General features: G+C 39.6%; 1 protein-coding gene across 4 annotated transcripts in view; it reads left to right on the top strand.

Annotated features, from left to right (window-relative positions):
• Positions 1–21,926, top strand: part of WWC3 (WWC family member 3) — a 107,467-nt gene that overhangs the window by 28,137 nt on the left and 57,404 nt on the right. For all 4 annotated transcript variants that reach the window (XM_086768155.1, XM_086768167.1, XM_086768162.1 and 1 more), the window contains exons 2-3: positions 14,305–14,414; positions 19,213–19,416. In XM_086768155.1, coding sequence (XP_086624281.1) covers positions 14,305–14,414; positions 19,213–19,416 — 314 coding nt within the window. The remainder of the gene's footprint in view (positions 1–14,304; positions 14,415–19,212; positions 19,417–21,926) is intronic.

Raw genomic sequence — 21,926 nt, 5'->3', positions numbered from 1 at the left:
CAACCCGAACCATTTTATGATTTTATAAAACCTCCACAAATGTGGTAGCTGAACATGTTTGAGAAATGCCATATGTGGTACTTTTAGAAGATTGTGGGATAAGTATAACTATTTTCAAATGGGCTGGAGGAGGAGAAGGAGGACTGAAGCTGTTCTGACAGGTTAAATGAGAAACTCGTCTTGACTTTCTAGTATTAGCTGGCAATGTGGACTCTTCTGAGTGTAAGGCGTTTGTTTACTGTCTTACCTCACAATTTGTTTTTAATAGGATGTATGTGAAGTCATGGTATGCATATTCTTTTGACAGTTATCTACACATCACTTTGTTCTGAGACTTGAAAAGAATGGTCTCTGAATATATGTTTTTCCAACCATTGTTTTATACTCTCACCAGTTGCATTTACTTTTTCCTCCCATTGTTTGTCACTTTCTGCTTCATTTCTCTAGAAACAGTTTTGGTAACTTTAACATGTATTTTATATTTTATAAATATCATTGAGTATTATTTCTTGGTGAAAATAATTTTCATGAAATTAATTTAGGTAAAATTTAATTGAGTATACTCCAACTATAGTAAATTTTTTTCAGGATTTGAACTTAAAATGTTTTAAAACATCAAGTTACTTAAATTTTCATTGACAGAAGTGCTGAACTTTTTTGTACATGTAGACATGACAGATGTCTGTTTCTAATCTCACGAAACTTCAGTTTCCTTCTTGGGGAACAGTCGTAGTTAAGTATAGTTTGACTATAACCTATTCTTAAACATTGCTTCTCCCAGACTACAGAAGTATAAAATCTTATTAGCATCGTATTTATTGGCATATTTTCTAGCGTGATGGTCCTCAGTGTGTGAAAAGGTTTTTGAAAGTGTATGAAAAGCACTTGTAGAACACATCAGGATGTAATTGCATATATACCTTAAGGTTCTGAAGTTAACCTCTGTGTGTCTTCAACTACTTGCCTTCTAGTTGGCCCAAAGCTTGCCAGTTAACACAAGAGACTTGTCTGAAGTGATTTTAAGTGTTTTACAGTGCTTTCTTTCTTGAAGAATATTTAAGTTAAGCCTCTGTCATTTGACACTTTAATAGTATTTGGACAAATCAGTAAATCACATGTGTGTTTGTGTGTGTATATATGCACACATACATACACGTATAAATACTTAGTTATCTCCAATCTTGATAGTTGATGAAGAAGAATGATAAATTTAAGGGGGAGGAGGCCTTCAGCAGTGCATAGCCTACCATTACAAGTGTACAGAAGCTTGAATTACCAATGGCTTGTAGAACATTTTAGAAGAATCTCTGCCACACTGTTTGGGATAATCACATGCACTTCAAAATTTTGAAGAAAAGGTTAGTCTAGCAAGGTTGGATTTAAGGGCAACAAGCAAGTCCACAAGTGCTGGCATAATCTTTCTGGATAATAGGACATGTGAGGTTAGTGAGAGAACACAGTAGATGGGAAGAAGGTTTTGAAGAACTTTACACATTTACTTCTACACTACTCTAGAGACAGCCAAGATACCTTAATGAAATGGAAAGAGGCAATGTAGTAGTAAGGATATGCTAATTTTTTTTATATAAACTTGAAGTGATCCTGCAAGAGTCTGCAGGAAGTATTCCATTGCATGATAGTGTTTTGCAGCATTGAAGACCATTTTTAGTTACTTGTTATTGAGATGTAACGCTTCTTTTGATACCTCCTTTTCTTCTAATATGTGGAACTTCAGGGACTTGAATTTGGAGTTTTATGTCCCATTTTTGTTCCTCCTTGTCTGCTGGGGACCTCCCTTTTCCTGTCTGTTTAATTTTCTTCCTGCTTTGAACTCCTCCCGTTATTCTTGTTCACGTGCAAAGGGCTTATTGCTAAGAACTTACTGGTAAGATCTTGCAGATGCACTTTTCACTCTTGCTCACCTAACTTCCATAAGGAAAGTACAGGTGTTTCCTCCTCATCTGGTAGTTGCTTGCAGAAGTTGTGATTGGCAGAAGAGAACAGTTTTGTGTGTGAGTGCGTATGCTTACACACAAGCACATACACAGGTCTTTGTGTAAGGGTGTAGCAGCTCATCACCTCTCCTAGTGACTCTTCTGCGATGGTTTAGTTAACTGGTGGGTAGGATTGTGCCCAAGTAAGCTAGTCAGAAATTTGCGTTTGCAACTCAGAAGAGTCACTGCAAAGCCAAGGATACAACTGCAAAGCAGTTCGTTAGACTGAACTGAACATAGAAATAGAGTTTAATATGTACTGAGGATGTAGAAATCTGGCAGCTGCGTGACTTACTCTTCTCCAACAGAAGGTTGCAGAGTTGTGGTTTGCAGGTTGGAAGAAATAAACAGATAACTGCAGGGCTTCCCTTTACTAACTAGGAACTTAATTGCCAATAGCATGTGGTTGGAAGACATTGCTATTCACAGAAATTGGTGAAAAAGTTATTAACGTTGATGCAGAATCAGTGAAACTACAACACTGCTTTACTTGCTTGCTCTAAAGCTGTGCTGTGTCTGGACAGGTGTAGTGTGATGGTTAGGCTTCTTACCCGGGTGGAAGAATACAACTTACTTCTCCAGAATCTGAAGTTCCCCATTAAATTTTCCTTATCTTGCAATTTAAGCTTTTCATTTTTCTTTAGAAAAATGGGTTTGTTTTTTTTTTTTTTTTTTTGGAAGTCTCTCCCAATATGCAAGTCCTTGAGAGGATCTTGTAAATATTTAGAGATTTTGAGTAGCAAAGGCAGCTTTATTAGGATTTGCAAAAGAAAAGTCATAAATATGTTGCATGTTCCTGTTTCTAGCTAAGAACATACTCAATATGAAGGTCCAATTTGACATCAGTTTAGTAGAACTGTAGTTTCCTAATTTCCCTGTTTACTGTCTTATCTGCTCTCCTCCTCTTAAGTCTTATTCCCAGTTGCCATATATAATTTTGTCTATTTTCTGGTCTAGATGTCAGGTTACCTGCTGCCCAGACTGCCTTCCTTCAGCCAGCCTGTCCAGCGATTGCTTCTGCCCTTCCTCTAATTAGGTTCTGGCTGGTGGCTTTTTACAGTTGCCTGTAACTTTGGGCTTTCTGTGCATACACAAACAAAACATGTTTTAAAGCGCTTATGGACAGTCTGCCCACATTTTTAAATTGTTTTTTTTTAAAAAAAGAAATAATAGAAACAAAAGCAGTTTTCTTACTAACACTAACTTTTAACCTGGCTATGATTTTTGAAGATTGTCTTTCAGTCATCTTGATGAAATGTGGGTATATTTTTCAGCAAGAATTTACCATAATATTTGTGTCCTGAATTTGGATATGGATCAGAGCTGCTCTTAAGAAATGGATAGCTGTTTGGAAGACTTGGCTGCTTGTGTGGAACTGTTTCAGCGGTTCCTGAGCAGCCAGATAAATTATGCGAGAGCTGCAATTGGACATAGCATATTTTATGTTTCAACATACTAAGCTAGTATTTCTTAGAATCATAGAATCATAGAATAGTTAGGGTTGGAAGGGACCTTCAAAGGTCATCTAGTCCAACCCCCCTGCAAGGAGCAGGGACATTCCTGCTCAACCTAGGTCAGGTTGCTCAGAGCCTCATCCAGCCTGGCCTTGAACGCTTCCAGGGATGGGGCCTCCACCACCTTTCTAGGCAACCTGTTCCAGTGTTCTATAACTCGCATCGTAAAAAATTTTTTCCTAATTTCTAATCTAAATCTACCCCCCTCTATTTTAAAACCATTACCTCTCGTCCTATCACAACAGGCCCTACTAAACAGCCTATCCCCATCTTTCTTGTAGGCCCCCTTGAGGTACTGGAAGACCGTTATCAGGTCTCCCCGGAGCCTCCTCTTCTCCAGGCTGAACAGCCCCAACTCTCTCAGCCTGTCCTCATAGGAGAGGTGCTCCAGCCCTTTTATCATCTTCGTGGCCCTCCTCTGGACCTTCTCCAACTGGTCCATGTCCTTCTTGTGTTGGGGGCTCCAGAACTGGACACAGTACTCCAGGTGGGGTCTCACCAGGGCAGAGTAGAGGCGGAGAATCACCTCCCTCGACCTGCTGGCCACGTTCCTCTTGATGCAGCCCAGCATGCGGTTGGCCTTCTGGGCCGCAAGGGTGCATTGCCTACTCATGTTAAGCTTCTCATCCACCAGCACTCCCAAGTCCTTCTCCTCAGGGCTGCTCTCAATCCATTCCCCGCCCAGCCTGTATTTGTGCCTGGGATTGCCATGACCCAGGTGCAGGACCTTACACTTGGCCTGGTTGAACTTCATGAGGTTGGCACAGGCCCACCTCTCCAGCCTGTCCAGGTCCCTCTGGATGACATCCCTCCCTTCCAGCGAGTCGATGGCACCACACAGCTTGGTGTCATCGGCGAACTTGCTGAGGGTGCACTCTATCCCACTGTCCATGTCGCTGACAAAGATGTTGAACAGGGCCGGGCCCAGCACGGACCCCTGAGGGACGCCACTCGTGACCGGTCTCCACCTGGACATCGAGCCGTTGACCACCACTCTCTGAGTGCGGCCATCCAGCCAACTCCTTATCCACCGAGTGGTCCGTCCATCAAACCCATGTCTCTCTAGTTTAGAGAGAAGGATGTCATGCGGGACAGTGTCAAAAGCTTTGCACAAGTCCATGATGTCAGTTGCTCGTCCCTTGTCTACCGATGCCGTCACCCCGTCATAGAAGGCCACCAAATTGGTCAGGCACGATCTGCCCTTGGTGAAGCCATGTTGGCTGTCACCAACCACCTCCTTGCTCTCCATGTGCCTTAGCATGGTTTCCAGGAGAATCTGCTCCATGACCTTGCCAGGCACAGAGGTGAGGCTGACCGGCCTGTAGTTACCCGGGTCTTCCTTATTCCCCTTTTTAAAAATTGGGGTTATGTTCCCCCTCTTCCAGTCATCGGGGACCTCACCAGACCGCCACGACTTCTCAAATATGATGGCCAGTGGCTTGGCAACTTCATCCGCCAGTTCCCTCAGGACCCACAGATGGATCTCATCAGGACCCATGGACTTGTGCACCTTTAGGTTCCTCAGATGATCCCGAACCTGCTCTTTGAGTACAATGGGCAGTTCTTCATTCTCGCAGTCCCTGCTTGCACCTTCTACAGCTTGGGCGGTGGGACAGGAACTCTTGTCGATGAAGACTGAGGCAAAAAAGTCATTGAGATCCTCAGCCTTCTCTATGTCCTGGGTAACCAGGACACTAGTTCCGTTCTGGAGGGGGCCTACATTTACCCTGGACTTTCTTTTGTCCCCTACGTACCTATAAAAGCTCTTCCTGTTACATTTTATATCCCTGGCCAGATTCAGTTCTGCCAGGGCTTTGGCCTTCCTTACCTTATCCCTGGCCACTCGCGCAGCCTCTTTGTAGTCCTCCCAGGCTACCTGTCCCCACTTCCACCCTCTATAGGCTTCCTTTTTTACTTTCAGTTGGTCCAGGAGCTCCTTGCTCATCCACGCCAGCCTCCTGGCCTTTTTGCCCGACTTGTTTTTCATCGGGATGCACTTCTGCTGAGCTTGGAGGAGGTGCTCCTTGAATATAGACCAACTTTCCTGGGCCCCTCTTCCCTCCAGGGCCGCCTCCCATGGCACTTGGCCCATCAGGTCCCTGAAGAGGCCGAAGTCCGCCTTCCTGAAGTCTAGGGCAGAGAGCTTGCCGTGTAGTTTCCTTGCTGCCCCGTGGATCTTGAACTCCACCGTGTCATGGTCGCTGCAGCCAAGGCTGTCCTTTAGTTTCACATCCCCCACCAGCCCCTCCCTGTTGGTGAGCACAAGGTCGAGCATGGCACCCCTCCTTGTCGGCTCCTCTATCGCCTGCAGGAGGAAGTTGTCATCCACGCATTCCAGGAACCTCCTGGACTGCCTGTGCCCTGCCATGTTGTCTCTCCAGCAGATGTCAGGGTGGTTGAAGTCCCCCATGAGGACCAGGGCCTGTGACCGTGAGGCTGCTCCTATCTGCCTATAGAGCACTTCGTCCGCTCTATCCTCCTGGCCAGGCGGCCTGTAACAGACCCCCACCGTGACGTCCCCTGTCCGTCCCCATCCTCTAATCTTGACCCTTCTCAGCTGTTTTGGTTTTTGGGAATATGATAGAGGATAAAACAAAAGTATAGTATTTCTCTGTTGTTGCTTGTTAGTAAATGTTTATTGTTTCTAGAATAGTGAAAAGAGATTAGAGTGTGTCCTCAGGTACATTTCTTCTGGATGCCTGTAGACAATATAAACTTCTGTTACTTCTTCTAAGTCAGCAAATCGTGTAGGTTCTATCTTACTCATACACAAAGCTTCACATACATTTTGCATCACAAAATTTAATTGTTCAGGGTTTTCATGGCCATCTGCCCTACCAACATTAGACGTAGTGTGAATATGTTATGTATGATGGGACGGTTTTCATCTAATACGTGTACAATAAATACCTTGCTGATCAAAAAAGTGTTAGTCACATTTAAAAAAATGTAAAGGGACTGCCTAGCGTGAAAAAATGTGACCTCTTTTTGGTTTGGAGTCAGTTGATTCAATGTAGTGCATAACACAGGATGTGATGATCTGAAAGTCTATAGAACACAAAATCACTCCATTCAGGTTTTGGGTGCCAAAATAAAGTGCTCGTGCTTTCTGGTCACTGTGCTGAGCTTTTAAAATATTATTTCTGTTTTTACTGAATGCTTTTCTTCAGCACAAGGTCACAAGAGAAGTAGCTAACTGTACCGTTTACTTTCCTTGACTCCTGTAAGCTCAGGTGTCTGTAAAACAAGGGCAACTATGAACTGAGGAATAGGATGGCTGCTGAAGTTACAATCTCTGCTGCCCTGTCGCACGGTTAAAAGGAACTGTCACCAGCTTGTTTGCCATGCTGTAAACAGTAGCAAACCATGGTTCAGGAGGTGGTGATAGACAAATAACTCAAATATTTATGGAAGTGACATGCTTGTCAGCTGTTTCAGCATAGGTTGTCCAGGTATGTAAAACCATGTGTTAAAGGCAGTTAACATTTGTTTCCATTAATTAAAAAAAAATAAATCTAGTAATGAACACACATTTTTCTCCAGACATAAAGATGTTGATTCATTACTGTAGCTGACTAGTGTCATCCTGTGCCTTCTGTTTTGCACATTGTTGTGTGCTGTGTTGGCTAATTGTACTGTAAAATTAGTTGAATCAAATACTTGATACTATTAGCACTCTTTCATGTGCTTACTTGCAGTTGTCTTAAAAACAGAATGAAAATTACTGCAAAATACAGTATGATCTTAAAAAGATTGAATATTCAGTGACTTTTCGAAGAGCTGATGCTGTTATTTCCTAGCTGTAGGGTAGCATTTTATTTCTAAGGGAAATATATCCCAGCGATGACTTTAAATACAAGTTACCTTCTTTAAGTCTTTATCCTGAGCACAGAATCTCCTTTGTGTAAGTTTCTGTCCAACTATCTCTATTGTTGATTTACCTTAATGAAGGGTTGAGTAGATGTTCAGTAAGTTATTTTATTCAGAACTCAAGGTTAAATTACGCAGTAAAATGAAAATACATCATTTGGATTAAGAAAAAAGTTATAAGGTATTTAAATCTTGAAAATATACACAGTTTGGTGAACTTTGTTGTACTTTTGACTAAGCAGTCAGTATGTAATTTGCCAAACCTTGTTTCAAAATCCATCTCGTTTTTATGACTTGGATACTTGAGGAGAGCTGAATCCATGATAGAGGACAAACAGTGAAGAAAACCACAGTATACCATGAACAATGAAGAAAACCTCAGAGTGCTGTAACAGAGGATCTGGTGTTTGTGGTGGCATTTGCTGCCAACAGCCTATGCCTGCCTGGTGTGTGCTGCTGCGAGGTTTGGCTGCGTGGGTCTAGCTGGTGTGCGGTGTTTCTGAGCTGTGCATGAAGTCCCTTGCTTCAGCAGCTGGGCAGCATGTGCTTGATGTGTCCCGTCAGGACACAGGTGGTCACTTCAGGGCAGCCTGCTTGGAGGAGTCAGGGGCGTTGTGGCACAGCTGGGTGGTCGTGGCACAGCTGGATGGCCACAGACCCTCTCTGTGTCTCAGAGAAGGTCCTGCAGGCCCAGATTGCGCTGCTGCTCAGGCCCGAGCCATGGTGGTGGAGGATGTCCATGAAGTGCTTCCAGGACTGCAGTGTCACTTTTAAAAACAAAATAACAGCCCCTCCCCATCCTTCCACTCAGTGTAAACAGTTGCCCTTGTCTGTGGCAACAACAACAAAATCTTTCATTCCTGCTCAATTTCTTGGGGGTATGTGGGTTTTTTTTTTGTTTTTTTTTTTTTGTTTGTTTTTGTTTTTTTTTTTGTTTTTGTTTTTTGTTTTTTTTTTTTTTTTACTCTGTGTGTTTGGAGGGAATAAGAGCCATGATAGAAGACAAGGGCATTAGTTGAGTTTTGTAACAATGTCTGTAACTTAATTTCAAGTTTGAAAGGAGGTAAGAAAAAAAATACCTGACTGAAAGCTTTTAAGCATGTGCATGATTTGTCATTTTGCCTTCTCTCTTTCTTGCCTTATGACACTTCAGTAATATACTCAGTGTAATACTTTACTTTGGGTAAACTATAGCTCTATCAGAATGTTTAATTCTTTTCTAGTTCTACTGTTACTCATTTTTAAATTGCCTGGTATTTTTCAGATCCATAATGTGAATTAATACAGATTCCTAGTCTGTAATTCACATTTATCAGGCAAAACCCTGTATCTCATTAGATGGCTATTCAGACAGAGATCAGATTTAAGACAATGTTTCTCCTAATTGTCTGTAGAGGAGTATCAAATTTTATTAGACGTTTTCGGCCTCTCTGCTGTTGGACCTGACCAAAGTCAGGATCATCTTGCATTCTTCCCTCTGTTTCCCGTACAAATGGTGGCTTCTCTTCAGAAGCTGGTGGTTCTTTTTCATAATTAGCCCTCGTGGTTAGTGCTTTCCTCTTAATCCAGGCCCGCTTTGGAACATAAGGTGACCCTGGGTGTAATTTAGGCATCTAGACATTGTCTGAGAGATGGCAGCTAGTTTGCAGCAGCGTTTTTACTTTGGAAACACCTTCTTGATTTCCTGTTCAAGATCTTGCAAAAACAGGCTTTGTTTGTCTTAATTTAGTTCCTCCTAGGGGAAGTTTTGCTCAATTAGACCTAGGGATTTCAAGCAGCCAGGGCCCTCTGATGTGGCATCAGGGCCATGGGAAGACTGGGGATTTTATCTAATATTTTCTGATGCCTTGTGTTTCCAGTGCTCTGGTTCTGTTTTTGAAAATCCATGACAGTGAAATTGCTGCCCCACGCCATCGGTCAAACTGTGTTTTGGAGAGTTGAAGTATGCCTTTTCTTTGAACCCAGAAGTGTTCTATTGTTATTTAAAGGCTGAAGTTTTCTGTGATTTTTTTTTTTGGGGGGTTGAAATTAAATTCTCTTAACAAAGTGTATGAGAGCTAAGAGCAGTTTTACAGTAATTTATCTAACATGGTATTTAGCCATTGCCTTTTGCTGTCTTCTTTCTTTCCCACCCACTCCTTGCCATGAACTGATGCATTCAAGAAATATTTGTTGCTGCTGCGTATTCAGAAGGCTGTAGTAATATATTCTGGAATCCTTCTGTGTATAGGTAATGGATAAATATATGAAATAAGTATGCAAGAAGGAAGAAGAGCACATCTTAGTCAGAAACCGTTTTATTCAGCTGTAAGGTTTTATTTTGTGGTTAATTTCTGTATTATAACTGCTTAGCTTGATAACTGATGCAGAGAAAATGTTAATAAAATGTAGGTTTTAAGATATGTCTATTTTACTGCATGCAAATACTAGACTTCCATTTCTTCTTAACGAAAACATTTAATTTGGGCAGAGTTAGAGATGACAGATCAAAGATGCATGGCAATGCTCAGACATTTTTCTCTCAGCTTGGTGTGCGGGATTTGGGTTATGGAAGCTTTGAGTTATGTGTTTCTGTATTTGCTTTTGAAGGCTTTCAGAGTCACAAAAGATTGGACGCCTAATGGCTGAAGAGTATGATTACTTTTCGAAAGAATAAATGTTTCGAGATAACAAAGAGTCAGCAAATCAGTTAATCTGAAGTTATGGTTGGCTCTTTCATATATGCAAAATTGACCCCCGTGGACAACTGTCACTTGTATCTGGGCTGTAGATCCAGTGGCAGCAAACAGTTAATGTTGTGAACTGGTCCCAGAGGAATTCTGTCTTCGACTGGAAGTTCAGAACCTCTTATTAGTGTCTACCAGTTGTCGTGGGGAGGACAGGAGATGATCACTGACAGATAAAATACCTTAGTTATTCTTTACTACTGTGAATAGCATAGTTCAGGGCACCCCTGTTTTTTATTGAATTAAAGATGGCAGCATTTTTATTCTGTCTTTATCTGTCTTTATAGTGCTTTACAAAGTTATTTGTCTTTATTTTAATACTTTGAAAAGTTTTAACTGATGTATTTTTGCTTTGTACAATTCTTTATATAGAAGCAGAAAAAACCTATCCTATTTTACAGTGCTTAAGCTAATTAAAACCAAACCAGAGAGTAAAGCAGTATTTCCAGGAGATACTTAATTTCAGCACTCTATAGACTTGTGTAATTTGTGGCTGACCTCCAGTATCTGTATCTACATCTGTTCCGTTTTGTCTTTGTTGTTCTGGAAGCTCTTAGTTTCCCGAACTGGAAGAAAACCAATCTTGTCTTCAGAGTTGTGCTGGTTAAACCAAAAAGGTATTTTTTCAGTTGACTTAGTTAAACCAGTGCAAAACACAGGGAGAAACTTCCAATTTTTAGTTTAAGCTTTGCATGTTTTGCAACATGTTCATGCACGTTTTGCAACATGAACGGCCCTGTTCAACATCTTTGTCAGCGACATGGACCGTGGGATAGAGTGCACCCTCAGCAAGTTCGCCGATGACACCAAGTTGTGTGGTGCCATCGACACGCTGGAAGGGAGGGATGTCATCCAGAGGGACCTTGACAGGCTGGAGAGGAGGGCCCATGCCAACCTCATGAAGTTCAACCAGGCCAAGTGTAAGGTCCTGCACCTGGGTCATGGCAATCCCAGGCACAAATACAGGCTGGGCGGGGAATGGATTGAGAGCAGCCCTGAGGAGAAGGACTTGGGAGTGCTGGTGGACGAGAAGCTTAACATGAGCCGGCAATACGCCCTTACGGCCCAGAAGGCCAACCACATCCTGGGCCGCATCAAGAGAAGCGTGGCCAGCAGGTCGAGGGAGGTGATTCTCCCCCTCTACTCTGCCCTGGTGAGACCCCACCTGGAGTACTGTGTCCAGTTCTGGAGCCCCCAACACAAGAAGGACATGGACCAGTTGGAGAAGGTCCAGAGGAGGGCCACGAAGATGATAAAAGGGCTGGAGCAACTCTCTTATGAGGACAGGCTGAGAGAATTGGGGCTGTTCAGCCTGGAGAAGAGGAGGCTCCGGGGAGATCTGATAGCGGTCTTCCAGTATCTCAAGGGGGCCTACAAGAAAGATGGGGAGAGGCTGTTTAGTAGGGCCTGTTGCAATAGGATGAGGGGTAGTGGTTTTAAAATAGAGGGGGGTAGATTTAGATTGGAAATTAGGAAAAAATTTTTTACGATGCGAGTTATAGAACACTGGAACAGGTTGCCCAGAAAGGTGGTGGAGGCCCCATCTCTGGAAGCGTTCAAGGCCAGGCTGGATGAGGCTCTGAGCAACCTGATCTAGTTAGGGATGTCCCTGCTCCTTGCAGGGGGGTTGGACTAGATGACCTTTGAAGGTCCCTTCCAACTCTAACTATTCTATGATTCTATGATTCTACGATTCTATGACTTAGATGAATGAAATGAAGAAGATTCAAGCTACATAGACATAAATGTGACTGAATTGAGAATCGGCATGATATTATACTTTGTCTGAAGGGAGTCCCATTTGGAGCAGCTTTGAATGTAGTTTAAAATGAGCAACATCAAGTTAATAATGGTCTGAATATCTGAAAGAGGTTTTAATGTGTTCTTTTTCTTACAAGATTTCCTGCATAAACCATTAATTAAACTGTTCATGCATGCTGTATAGCATTGGAATGAAAACTGGTTAGACCAGATGCATTGGTTTTCTTCAGTCTCCCTTTTCCAGAAAGTGATCGTTGTCCTTATCCTGGAAGTCTGAGCCCTGGTGGGATCATGGGGAGCATTGAATTAAAGTTCTCATAGTGTGAAAGGTTGCAGTACAATGTCCAGGTTTTATTTACGAACAAAGGGTGAGTGTGTGTTTGTATAACAGGCAAGCATGTCTCATAACTCGTTCCAAAGAAAATCTTGCCTATAAGTGTGGTAATTTAGGAGCCGGTGTCTAGACTACTTTGAGAAATGGTAAACATGATGTCTTCAGAACAAAACCATGAGAGTTTAAGAAAAAACGCTGCACGTTATATTTTTAATATTTGACTGAATTCCAGGGAGATCAGAAGTATTTTTGGCAATATTTGGTCTGCCTGACTGCTAGATGAATTACTGAAAGGATACATATGCTAGTCTGTAGTAACATTGTCTGTCTTCCATACAGCAGCTTTGGATTTGCATGGTTACATGATGTAAACAATGTATTTGTTAGTAATGGAAAAATTGTACTCTAAATAGTGGTGCACAAGTTTGTGTACATCTTCATCTTATTAAACTGTTTATACATGTTTGAGAATCCATAGCATAGTATGATCAAGCTCTTTATTATTTGATCTAAATAACTGGATCTTTGTACTATTGTACAGAGCTGTTCAAAACAGTACATTTAAGCTAGCGAGGATAATTTTAAAAAATTTTACTAGAGTTGTTTTTGAACACTTTAATCTCGAGAATACTAAACTAGTTTTAGGGAGCAGATAAATGCAGTTTTTCTGTTCACTGTGTGCAAAGTTATGTGCTTTTCACTAGTGGTTGAATGGTGCACTTGCTCAACCATTGGAATAGCTGGAGTGTAGCCATAGTAGTATTTCCATCATTTGAAGTCTTTACCATTGGATTCTTCTAGTTGGTTTTGTTTTGGGATGGGGAAGGACTTCTAGTTCAAAGACAGACATGTTCTAAGTCAGATAAAGTTATTGTTTTATACAGATGTTATCAGAAGTAGTGCAAATCACCTCTCTGTTTTCCAGCGTATTTGTAAGCATAGTCCAAATCTGGTGTCAGGAAACCTTGATTGGGTTTTATAACATACAAACAGAATTTCCATTTTACACCAAATAGTATTGTGCCATAGGTTATGCTGAAATTAAGTCACTCCCTAAATTAATGCATCTATTTTATCTTTGCAAAGCTGACATCATTTTAGGTATTAGAAATGCTTTAAATAATAAACATTGAAGTTGTGGGATCTATATCCCATGTATAATTAAAATTACTATATTAATAGTTTTTTTCTGCAAAGGAATTTTACGGCAGCTTTATCTTAGGAGTTAAGTAACAATTAAAATGATGATTTGGGAAATAGATGTAATTCAACTGAATGTTAAGGATTTTTTTGTTGGCATCATTTGTTCTTCCTATTTTTTTTTTTATACACCTTGATGTTCTAGAACAGTGTCGGTTTAGAGTCTTTCTGTAGAATTTGTAACCCAGTCTTTTCAACTTTTCAGTCTTTCAATACTGAAATTGCTGTTATAGTTTTCTGTTACCCACTGGTCTATCAAGAGTTTGCCTAGCAAGGGGTGTGATATTTTAAGCTACTAGATAGCAATGCTGTTACTAATTAGTTACTGTTTCTACTCTAATGGCTTCAGAATTCTTTAGAGGTATTTGTTTGTCTATCATCTTTTTGAGGGAGAGGAAGTAATTTTGATGGGTCTGGACCAAGAGAATATCGTTACTAGTTAGAAATGTATAATTGAAAAGAGGAGAAATCTATTATATAGTGCTTCCTTAAATTCCATGTAATTTTTTTTAAGGACAAACAATTATACTGCTTTGACACCTTAAAGAAGTTAAAGCCTATAAAGATTCTAGTAGTTTTTAGCAGTGATGAACTCTGGCTTTATGTTTGTGTTCTTTGCAATATAGGAGAAAAACTGGCAGGACTGCATGCCTTTGTAATTAAACTGTTAAACATAGAAACTTGAAGGGAGAAGCTTGTCTTACTTGTTTGGGGAGTATCTGTCAGCATATTTAAATGAAATTTTATTTTGAAACTCCTATGTTTGTAATTATTAGGACATTCCTAAGCAGCATAACTAGTTTCTGATCAGATGATAGAGGCATCTTCAAAATATGTAATAACATTCACTGTGCTATAAACTCTGCACCCTTTTGTATTTATTTATATTATTTTTATTTTTACAGGATTACAAAGCCATTGACATTTGCTGACTGTGTCGGTGATGAGCTTCCTTTAGGATGGGAAACTGTTTACGATCAACAGATTGGAGTTTATTATATGGACCACATAAATCGTGAGTAGATGTATGATTATTTTGAGGAATCTAGCAAGCTGATGTTAACTGATGATACTAACTTTGTTTCTGATACCATTTATGGACCTCATACTACAGTGTGAAAGTGCATGCAAGTAATAAAGTATCTGTTTTCTCATCTTTCAAATGGGGGCACAATCCTTCTTCCATTTGTAAAGAACTTTACAATCTATGACTGAGTTACAGTGTATAAAACTGTTTTGTTTTGCTTTGTCATACTGTGGAGTATCGGTAATTTTGTTGCTGCTTTTTGTCTTGTGTCAATTAAGAAGATTTTTCATGCTGTACTCTTTTCCCATTTTTCCAGTCGTCCACAGTTCACTCTTCTGTGTTGAAAAACAAAATACATTCTGAAAGAGAATTGCTGATTTTGAATTAGAACCTCTGTGAAATACAATAATCTCGTCCTCTCTTAGGCAGTGTATGTTTTTATGCTTTAATACGGTACAAAGTGCTATGAACAAAACAACAGATGTCCCTTTTGGAGACTAAGAGGGAGAGATTTCTAACGTTTTGCCTTTTGGACTGTTGCTGAGCTTTATATTGCTGCTGTCTGGCACATTTGCCAGTTCTACTTTAAAAAAAAAAAAGTCTTATCTTTACAGCTTTGTACTACTGCTGCTGTTACTGTTCTGCTGCTATCGTTAAGCTGCTTATCATCAATGAGTGAATGCTTTTAATATTGTGAGAATTAGCAGTTGGCGGGGAGGGAGAAAAGAAGAAAGTAGTTTTATGGGCTATCACAGCAATGGTAAATAGTATAATCTGCAAAAACAACTTCAATACTATCTACTTAAAATCTAGTCAATTAAAAAATAAAAGTGTAGAAATAGTTTTTGGCTTCCTGCCATCATTGGAATTACTTGCGTATTGTGGTTTCACAGTTACTTATTTAAAAAAAAAAACAAACCAAAACAACAATAGAATAACAAATGTTCCCATGATAGTTTGACCCGCACAGGCACTTATTGTTGTGAAATTAACAAAGATCACAAATCAAATAATAAACTTTAAAGAGCTGTTAATGCACTGATCACAAGGATAGATAGCTGAGACAATTGAAAGGCAGTAAATACAGACTGTTAGGTAATTCTTACAATAACTCAGTTTAAAAGAACTGGTAGCTTAACGATTGCTATTTAAACTGTCATGGTAACTTTAGATAATGTTGAAGTTTAATGAAAAGTGACGCTTGCATTGGAGTACGGTAATGGAGTGCACTTACACCAACATATGTACATGGACATGAACACACACATTAAAAAAATACAAAGGAGGATATTGTCAACTTTTTTTTTTCTTAAACTTTATGAGAGGCTTTAGGAGCCCCTACAGATTATGTGTAGAACATGAACTCCCATTGCAATGCTGTGACTAAAAAAGCTACTACAGCATCCTACCGATAGGCATCTTTGATAGGAATAATGATCACCATCACATACAAAAGAGATCACTCCCTTTTGGTTTTCAGTCTCTGTTATTAGCTGTTTTGCCACAGACATCAAGTTTGAACTTACAGAGAGGATATTAATTATTATAGGCATGTCAGGTCTGGCTTGCATTTTTTTTTCTATGCAATTGAGAGCAAAAACTGTAGAAGAGAGTCTTTGCAGAGAGAGATTAAATTCCCAAATGCTTAACAGGAAGGCACAGAAAGAGAAGATTAATATAAATTGGCCTGGGAAAGTAAAGCTAATCGTATTAAGAATTAAATAAAGGTTATATATGAACAGAGGGTTAGAAACTTTGTAGGACCAGTGCTGAACTGAGTGAAAGGAATCATTCTGCAATTAACAAGGTTGCAAAATTTGTCTCTTTCATGATAACTAATTACTTGCAGCCCACAGATATTATCCTAAATGGTAGTTCAGCCATCGCAGCAAAATGGGTTTGTCACCCTTAGGCTAATACAGTACTTGTGTATACAAGCAAGATTTATATTCAGAGGGAAGACAGAGTTGATATTATAGCTGGATAATCATTATTCAGAAATTACTAGGATACTCGGTCCAGTTTTAAATTGGACAGCAAAGATACCAATCAAGACTGCATTAACCTCCTTTGTAGAAGTGAGAACTAATGAGTAGACAATCATGTGCATCATAGAAAAATGGCAGAGATGATGTCGGAACTGAAGAAATGTTTTTCTGAGATGAGCCCCTTAGGTTGTATTCTGAACTATGTCTGAAATACTTGGAAGAGCAACTTCCACGTGAAAACTTTCAGGCTCACTTTTGTGGTTGACTGGGTTAAATGCTTTATACAGTGTTGGAGTTCTGTCTTAATCGACAAAACAGAAGTGCTTCAGTTTCAAGAAATACTGTGAGAAGATTCAAAGAGACTCTGAAGTTATGTTTAGCAGGGACCTCTCACCCTTTGTGCGCCATCTCAAGCTTTTTGCCCTTCCACCTTTTAAAAGAAAACAGTAATACATCTTATTTTTCCAAGCCTCTTGCAATGTTTGTTTACCCAGAAAGTAATAAAAAGATTTCTAGGCAATAACTTTCCATTTGTATTGAAAAACCCCAGGAACAGAGGAATCTTCTGTAAATCTCAATGGTGTTTCCAACCCTGATCTCCATCTTGTTCTGTAAATTCAGTACTTTGTTGACACCCTTACTAAGCTGCTCTTGGCTCTTGTCCAGCCATTGCTTAAAAACCTTGGTGGCTGCCAGCCACAGAATTCCTTTCCCTCCTCCTTGGAATCTTGGGAGCCTTTGAAGTCTCCTTTAACCAGTTGGGCATTCCCCAGTGGGAGAATAATGTATTCTCTGCATTTGTCTGGGGTTGTTCTTGAATTACTGTAGTATTTTTTTAATTATTATTTTTTTAAATGAGAATTTTGTTGTACAATGTAACTTTAGTTTTGTTGTTACATGGCAAACTTGTGTAGAAATCCAGGGCAAAGTGGAGCCTCTGTACTTTAAAAAGAAGAGAATGTCACTACTGTGCTGAAGAAGTTTCCTGCCTCAGAAGAATGTTTCTAGCTTTTCAGAAGACTTCTGAAGTAATTTGATAAGAAATGCACTACTCTGTAGTATAGGACCTCAGAAGCTTAATGTGTGATGCGACATAACATTTTAGCTTGGCTGTTTAATGAGATTATTTTTTTAAATTATTAAATTTATTTTTCATTGTTATGAATAATTTCCTATTTAAAAAGAAACACTAGCATCCAGCTTTTCTGTCTCATAAATATTAATTAATTTCTGCATAGTTTCCATAGGATATTAGCAATTTTAGGAACGCTAAATTTGCACAGATTTCAGGAATGCTTATGGACAGATGAGATAGCATTGCAAATTATCGTGCCCTGAGTAAAGGATGGGCTGCAATGTGAACTCTGTTTTCTTTTGCTTGTCCTGGATGCAGAGAAGAATTTATGGAGACTGGAACAAGCCATAAAGTATACTGTCCTGAGTTCCAGAGGTAGTTTGAGGCATTGGAACCAGAAGGTGATACTGGAAATCAGGGGTCCCTGGGATCTGGAGATAAATTGCAGAACTATAGGCACGATCTTTATACTGTTGCAATGTGAGGAGTTGTGGGGAGAGAAAAGCTACAGCTGTTCAGAGAAAAGGTTATTAGGAACCTAATATACAAATCTGTTGAAAGTAGTGTTCATAGATGAGCTTCATGTTTTTGTTTATATACTTATCAGATGGCTTTCAAATGGTAGAGCTGCTGGCATGACCTTGATACCATTGAAGTTCTTAATGTGTTTGGCTCAATCTTTTATAGTTTCTTTTTTCATCACTGACACCAATATGCTGAATTCTGTACACAAGATCAATACAAAATGTAATTGACTTTCATCTTTCATGAGAAACAAAGTTTGGAAAAAATGACTAGATGCTTGCATCCTGTCTGTGCTGCAGGTTCTGCCACTACTTTAAACACTGACACTGCATCTGCAACAACTTCTTTCCAGTAGAGCTTCAATCATCAGAAATTAATATTGATTTAGACATGAGACTTTACATGGACATCCTCATGTAAAACGTGTTTGCTAGCTCCAGCATCACCACAAAAAGAAAACAAATGAAACAATTTTATTAGGATTTTATTAGGATTTTAATGCATGTGTCCTCCTCAAATGTCTTTGCAACTGCAGAGAGGTCGGTGTACAGTAATAACTTTAAAAATCAGCATGTATGGGAAAGATTCTGTACTGGAAACCTATTTTTGATTTGTATTTGAATACGAATTGTTCTGAACCCTGGAAAGGCGAAGCATGATAGTGTTGTTTCTTAAGACAAAATAAAAGAAGCATTTTAAATGCTTTTATGGATTTGAGAATAAAATATTAACTTTTCTGTTGAATGACTTTATTCTTCTTAATTACACAGATGTGTAGTCACTGACATTTCAGGATATTATACTTGTGAAGTTGTATGTAGTATCTTAAGGTTGTTCCAACCATTTATAGACTTCTGGGTTAAGCATTAGGATACCTTTGTTCTGCTATGTGTTTCTGAATTTTTAGGTAGTCCTCAGAATTTCCAGGTTGGGCTGTGAGGGAAGGTTAGAGCCAAAACACTGTTTTCTTTGGGTTTGCTCTAGTTGGTAAAGAAAAAAAATCACATTTAAATGCCTTTTATATTTGAAAGAACTTTTCCTGTTCTTCCACTCTGCATCCTTCCTTCTCATCCAGGCTGTAGTGATTTTTGAGCACTCTAGTGTTCGGTGTGCTAGTTGAGAACAGACCTTAACAAAATAATTTGTACTTTGTGCGATAGTGTCTTACAAGGTTTTTTTTTTGTGCTTTTCTCCTTAGAGCTCACACAAATTGAGGACCCAAGGGAGCAATGGAGGCGGGAGCAGGAACGCATGCTAAAGGAATATTTAATAGTTGCCCAGGAGGCACTCAATGCCAAGAAAGAGATTTACCAAATAAAGCAGCAGCGTTTTGAACTAGCCCAAGAAGAATATCAGCAATTACACAAAATGTGTGAGGATGACAGCCGTTCTTATGCCAGCTGTGAGTTTACTAGTCTTTTCTTGATCTACCCACTTGGCTCTCACAACGTGTGGTGTAAGAAATAGTGTGAAGTGTTTCTGTCGCCTGGTTCTCCTTTGAATGAAGATCCTTACTACAGAAGTGAGGCAGTATCCTTTGGTTCCTGCAGGGACTTCAGTTTCCTATTAGGTCTAGTAGAACACGGCTTTTTAACAGGGATATATCCCAGCTAGCATCTCTGGCCGTCTCGGAGACAGCCTTGTGATGCCTTGTGCAAAACAAAGACAAGATTGAATGCTGCTGGACCAGCCACCTACTTGCAATCCTAGATTCATAGATTATTCTGCCCTCGACATTGTGGGGAACCATCAGTTTAGGGAAAGCTTTCTACAAATCCATGGTTGGTTTGTCAGCTTTTTATAAAGAGTTAGGGACAAGGCATCATGGTCAAGAGTACCTCTGACCACAAAGTAGCAAGTAGTATTTCATTTAGTGCACCTCGTTCTTGAATGCCAGCCTCTGATCGTAATGCTAGTGGTGCAGGTTGTAGGGCCTTGATTTCCTGCCCTTTTCATTTTTTGGATGTCTGTGGTAGCTTGGAGTAGATGATAGACTTTTTCTGAAATCTAAAGTTGTTGCATCGCTGTCATGGCTATTGACTGGTTCAACAAGAATTGTGTGATTTAGTTTGTGACATAACTGAACAGACATGACTAGTCTTTCTTAAGAAATATTAAGAAAGATTAAATTTTTTTCTTATTAAGAAATAATTTTTTAAAAATTGTTTAAGGTGTTTACTGTTTAAAGACTTGGAATAGGGTAAAAGATGGTGTCATCAGTATTTTATGATTTTATTTGATTTTATTATATTTACATTTTATAAAATCTAAATTTCCATTTATTACAATACTTTTCTAGGGTCTTGGGCTTTTTGTTTTTTGAAAACTTTCAGTAGTTCTGTGGGATACTTTGTTGAAATACTTGAGGTGAATATACAGAAAGAAAATTCTATTGAAGAAGATAATATACTAGAAAAATATAACCCATTTTTCATACTTTTAGAGCTTTTGGAAAAACAGGTTGCTTGAAACAACAGCAAAGTGTGACTGAAAGTGACAAAAGTGGAGGTTATCTGCAGCATGAATGCAAATGCTATGTCCGTTGACTTTTAGGTTTCTCAGTCTTCTGGTAGTCTTTTTTTAGGTATATCTGTGGAATCGATATTGAGGTACTGTAAAATTGTTTAAATAAAACCTTTCGCTTGGTTTGAGGTTAAAAAATATTTTAATTTTCTACGGATCTGTTAATATATTTTTGTATTGGTTTAAGGTTGTATGCATCTGTTTTGAGAAAATGGGATGGGCTGATTAGTCATATGATGTATTTAAAAAAATGTCAGTCTCTTTGGGGATTAATCATGCTATCAACTCAAGATTCCGCAAGGCTTCTCCACTTTTTTTTTTTTTTTAGTTTGACTCCTTCACTCTGGGATGCTTGCTTCTCCATTTATTTTGCAGAAATCTTAGGCTCCTCATTCAAGTGTAATTAGATGACGAAAGTTGGGTGCTTATATTGTAACTGTTCCTGCCTCTGCCACCACTTGTTTCAATCTGTTGTGTTAAAAGAACTAAAACTTCACGAACTGTTTTCCTCCTCTTTGCTTGTGGGTGCTGCCATTGACTCAGTGTCGTGTGCTCATGAGTGGGAGGTGGTGTGAGGTCAGTGGTTGTGGGTTGGCAGGGAGGTGCCCGTGCAGTTTGTGACTCAGTTGTGATCAACACTGTTACCAAAAAAAAAAATAAATCCATAGAAAATCCTAGATTTAGAGAATTAGTCCAGGCGTGACTACTCATTTTGGCAAGTTCCTGCACGCTTGATGTGGCCTTGGCATTGCAGTATTCTTTTGAGAGTCAAAAGGCTCAGTGCAACGCAAGATACAGATACGAGTTTCAAAACAGCAGCCTTCAGCTCTACAAAAGGATGGTGGGTCTAACGGCACAACCCCATCCACTCACATACCAGGCATTTTTCTGTGGGCTGGTGCTGCTGTGAATGGCTCACTCAATAAATCACAGTTGGTCTTGCCCAGCCTGTGCTCTAGGACCTTTACTTCATCTGTCTGGGCTTTAGCTTATGATGCCACAGCTTGAAATCATTGCCTGACTCTAAATGCACTGTGTTAAAAGCTCATGTGCCAGAGGTTGATGTGTATGCCTGTTCCCTACACTGTTGCTTTAGGATGCAACTTTTCTCTGTAGCTGGCTGAATTTTATTCTGACAACAGTTTTGTTACTTTAGTCTCTATCATACTGGTAATTTAACATACCTAGGAAGCAATTAGTGATTGTTAATTGCTTACATCTGTAAATGCCACCATCTTGTCATGGAAGCAGGTTGCTTTTTGGCAGTATGCAGTGCTGCTATATACAATTTTTGTTGTTGTTGTTCAGGACAAAAAAAATTCAGACAGTCCAAAGGTAATTCTTCAGTTGTACTTTAGCACAGAGGATTATTTTAAAACTTAGTGACTT

This window comes from Chlamydotis macqueenii, chromosome 1, assembly GCF_036417535.1.
Source record: "Chlamydotis macqueenii isolate bChlMac1 chromosome 1, bChlMac1.mat, whole genome shotgun sequence".
Taxonomy (NCBI): domain Eukaryota; kingdom Metazoa; phylum Chordata; class Aves; order Otidiformes; family Otididae; genus Chlamydotis; species Chlamydotis macqueenii.
Note: the sequence above shows the minus strand (reverse complement) of the source record. Positions and strands in the feature narration are given on the sequence as shown.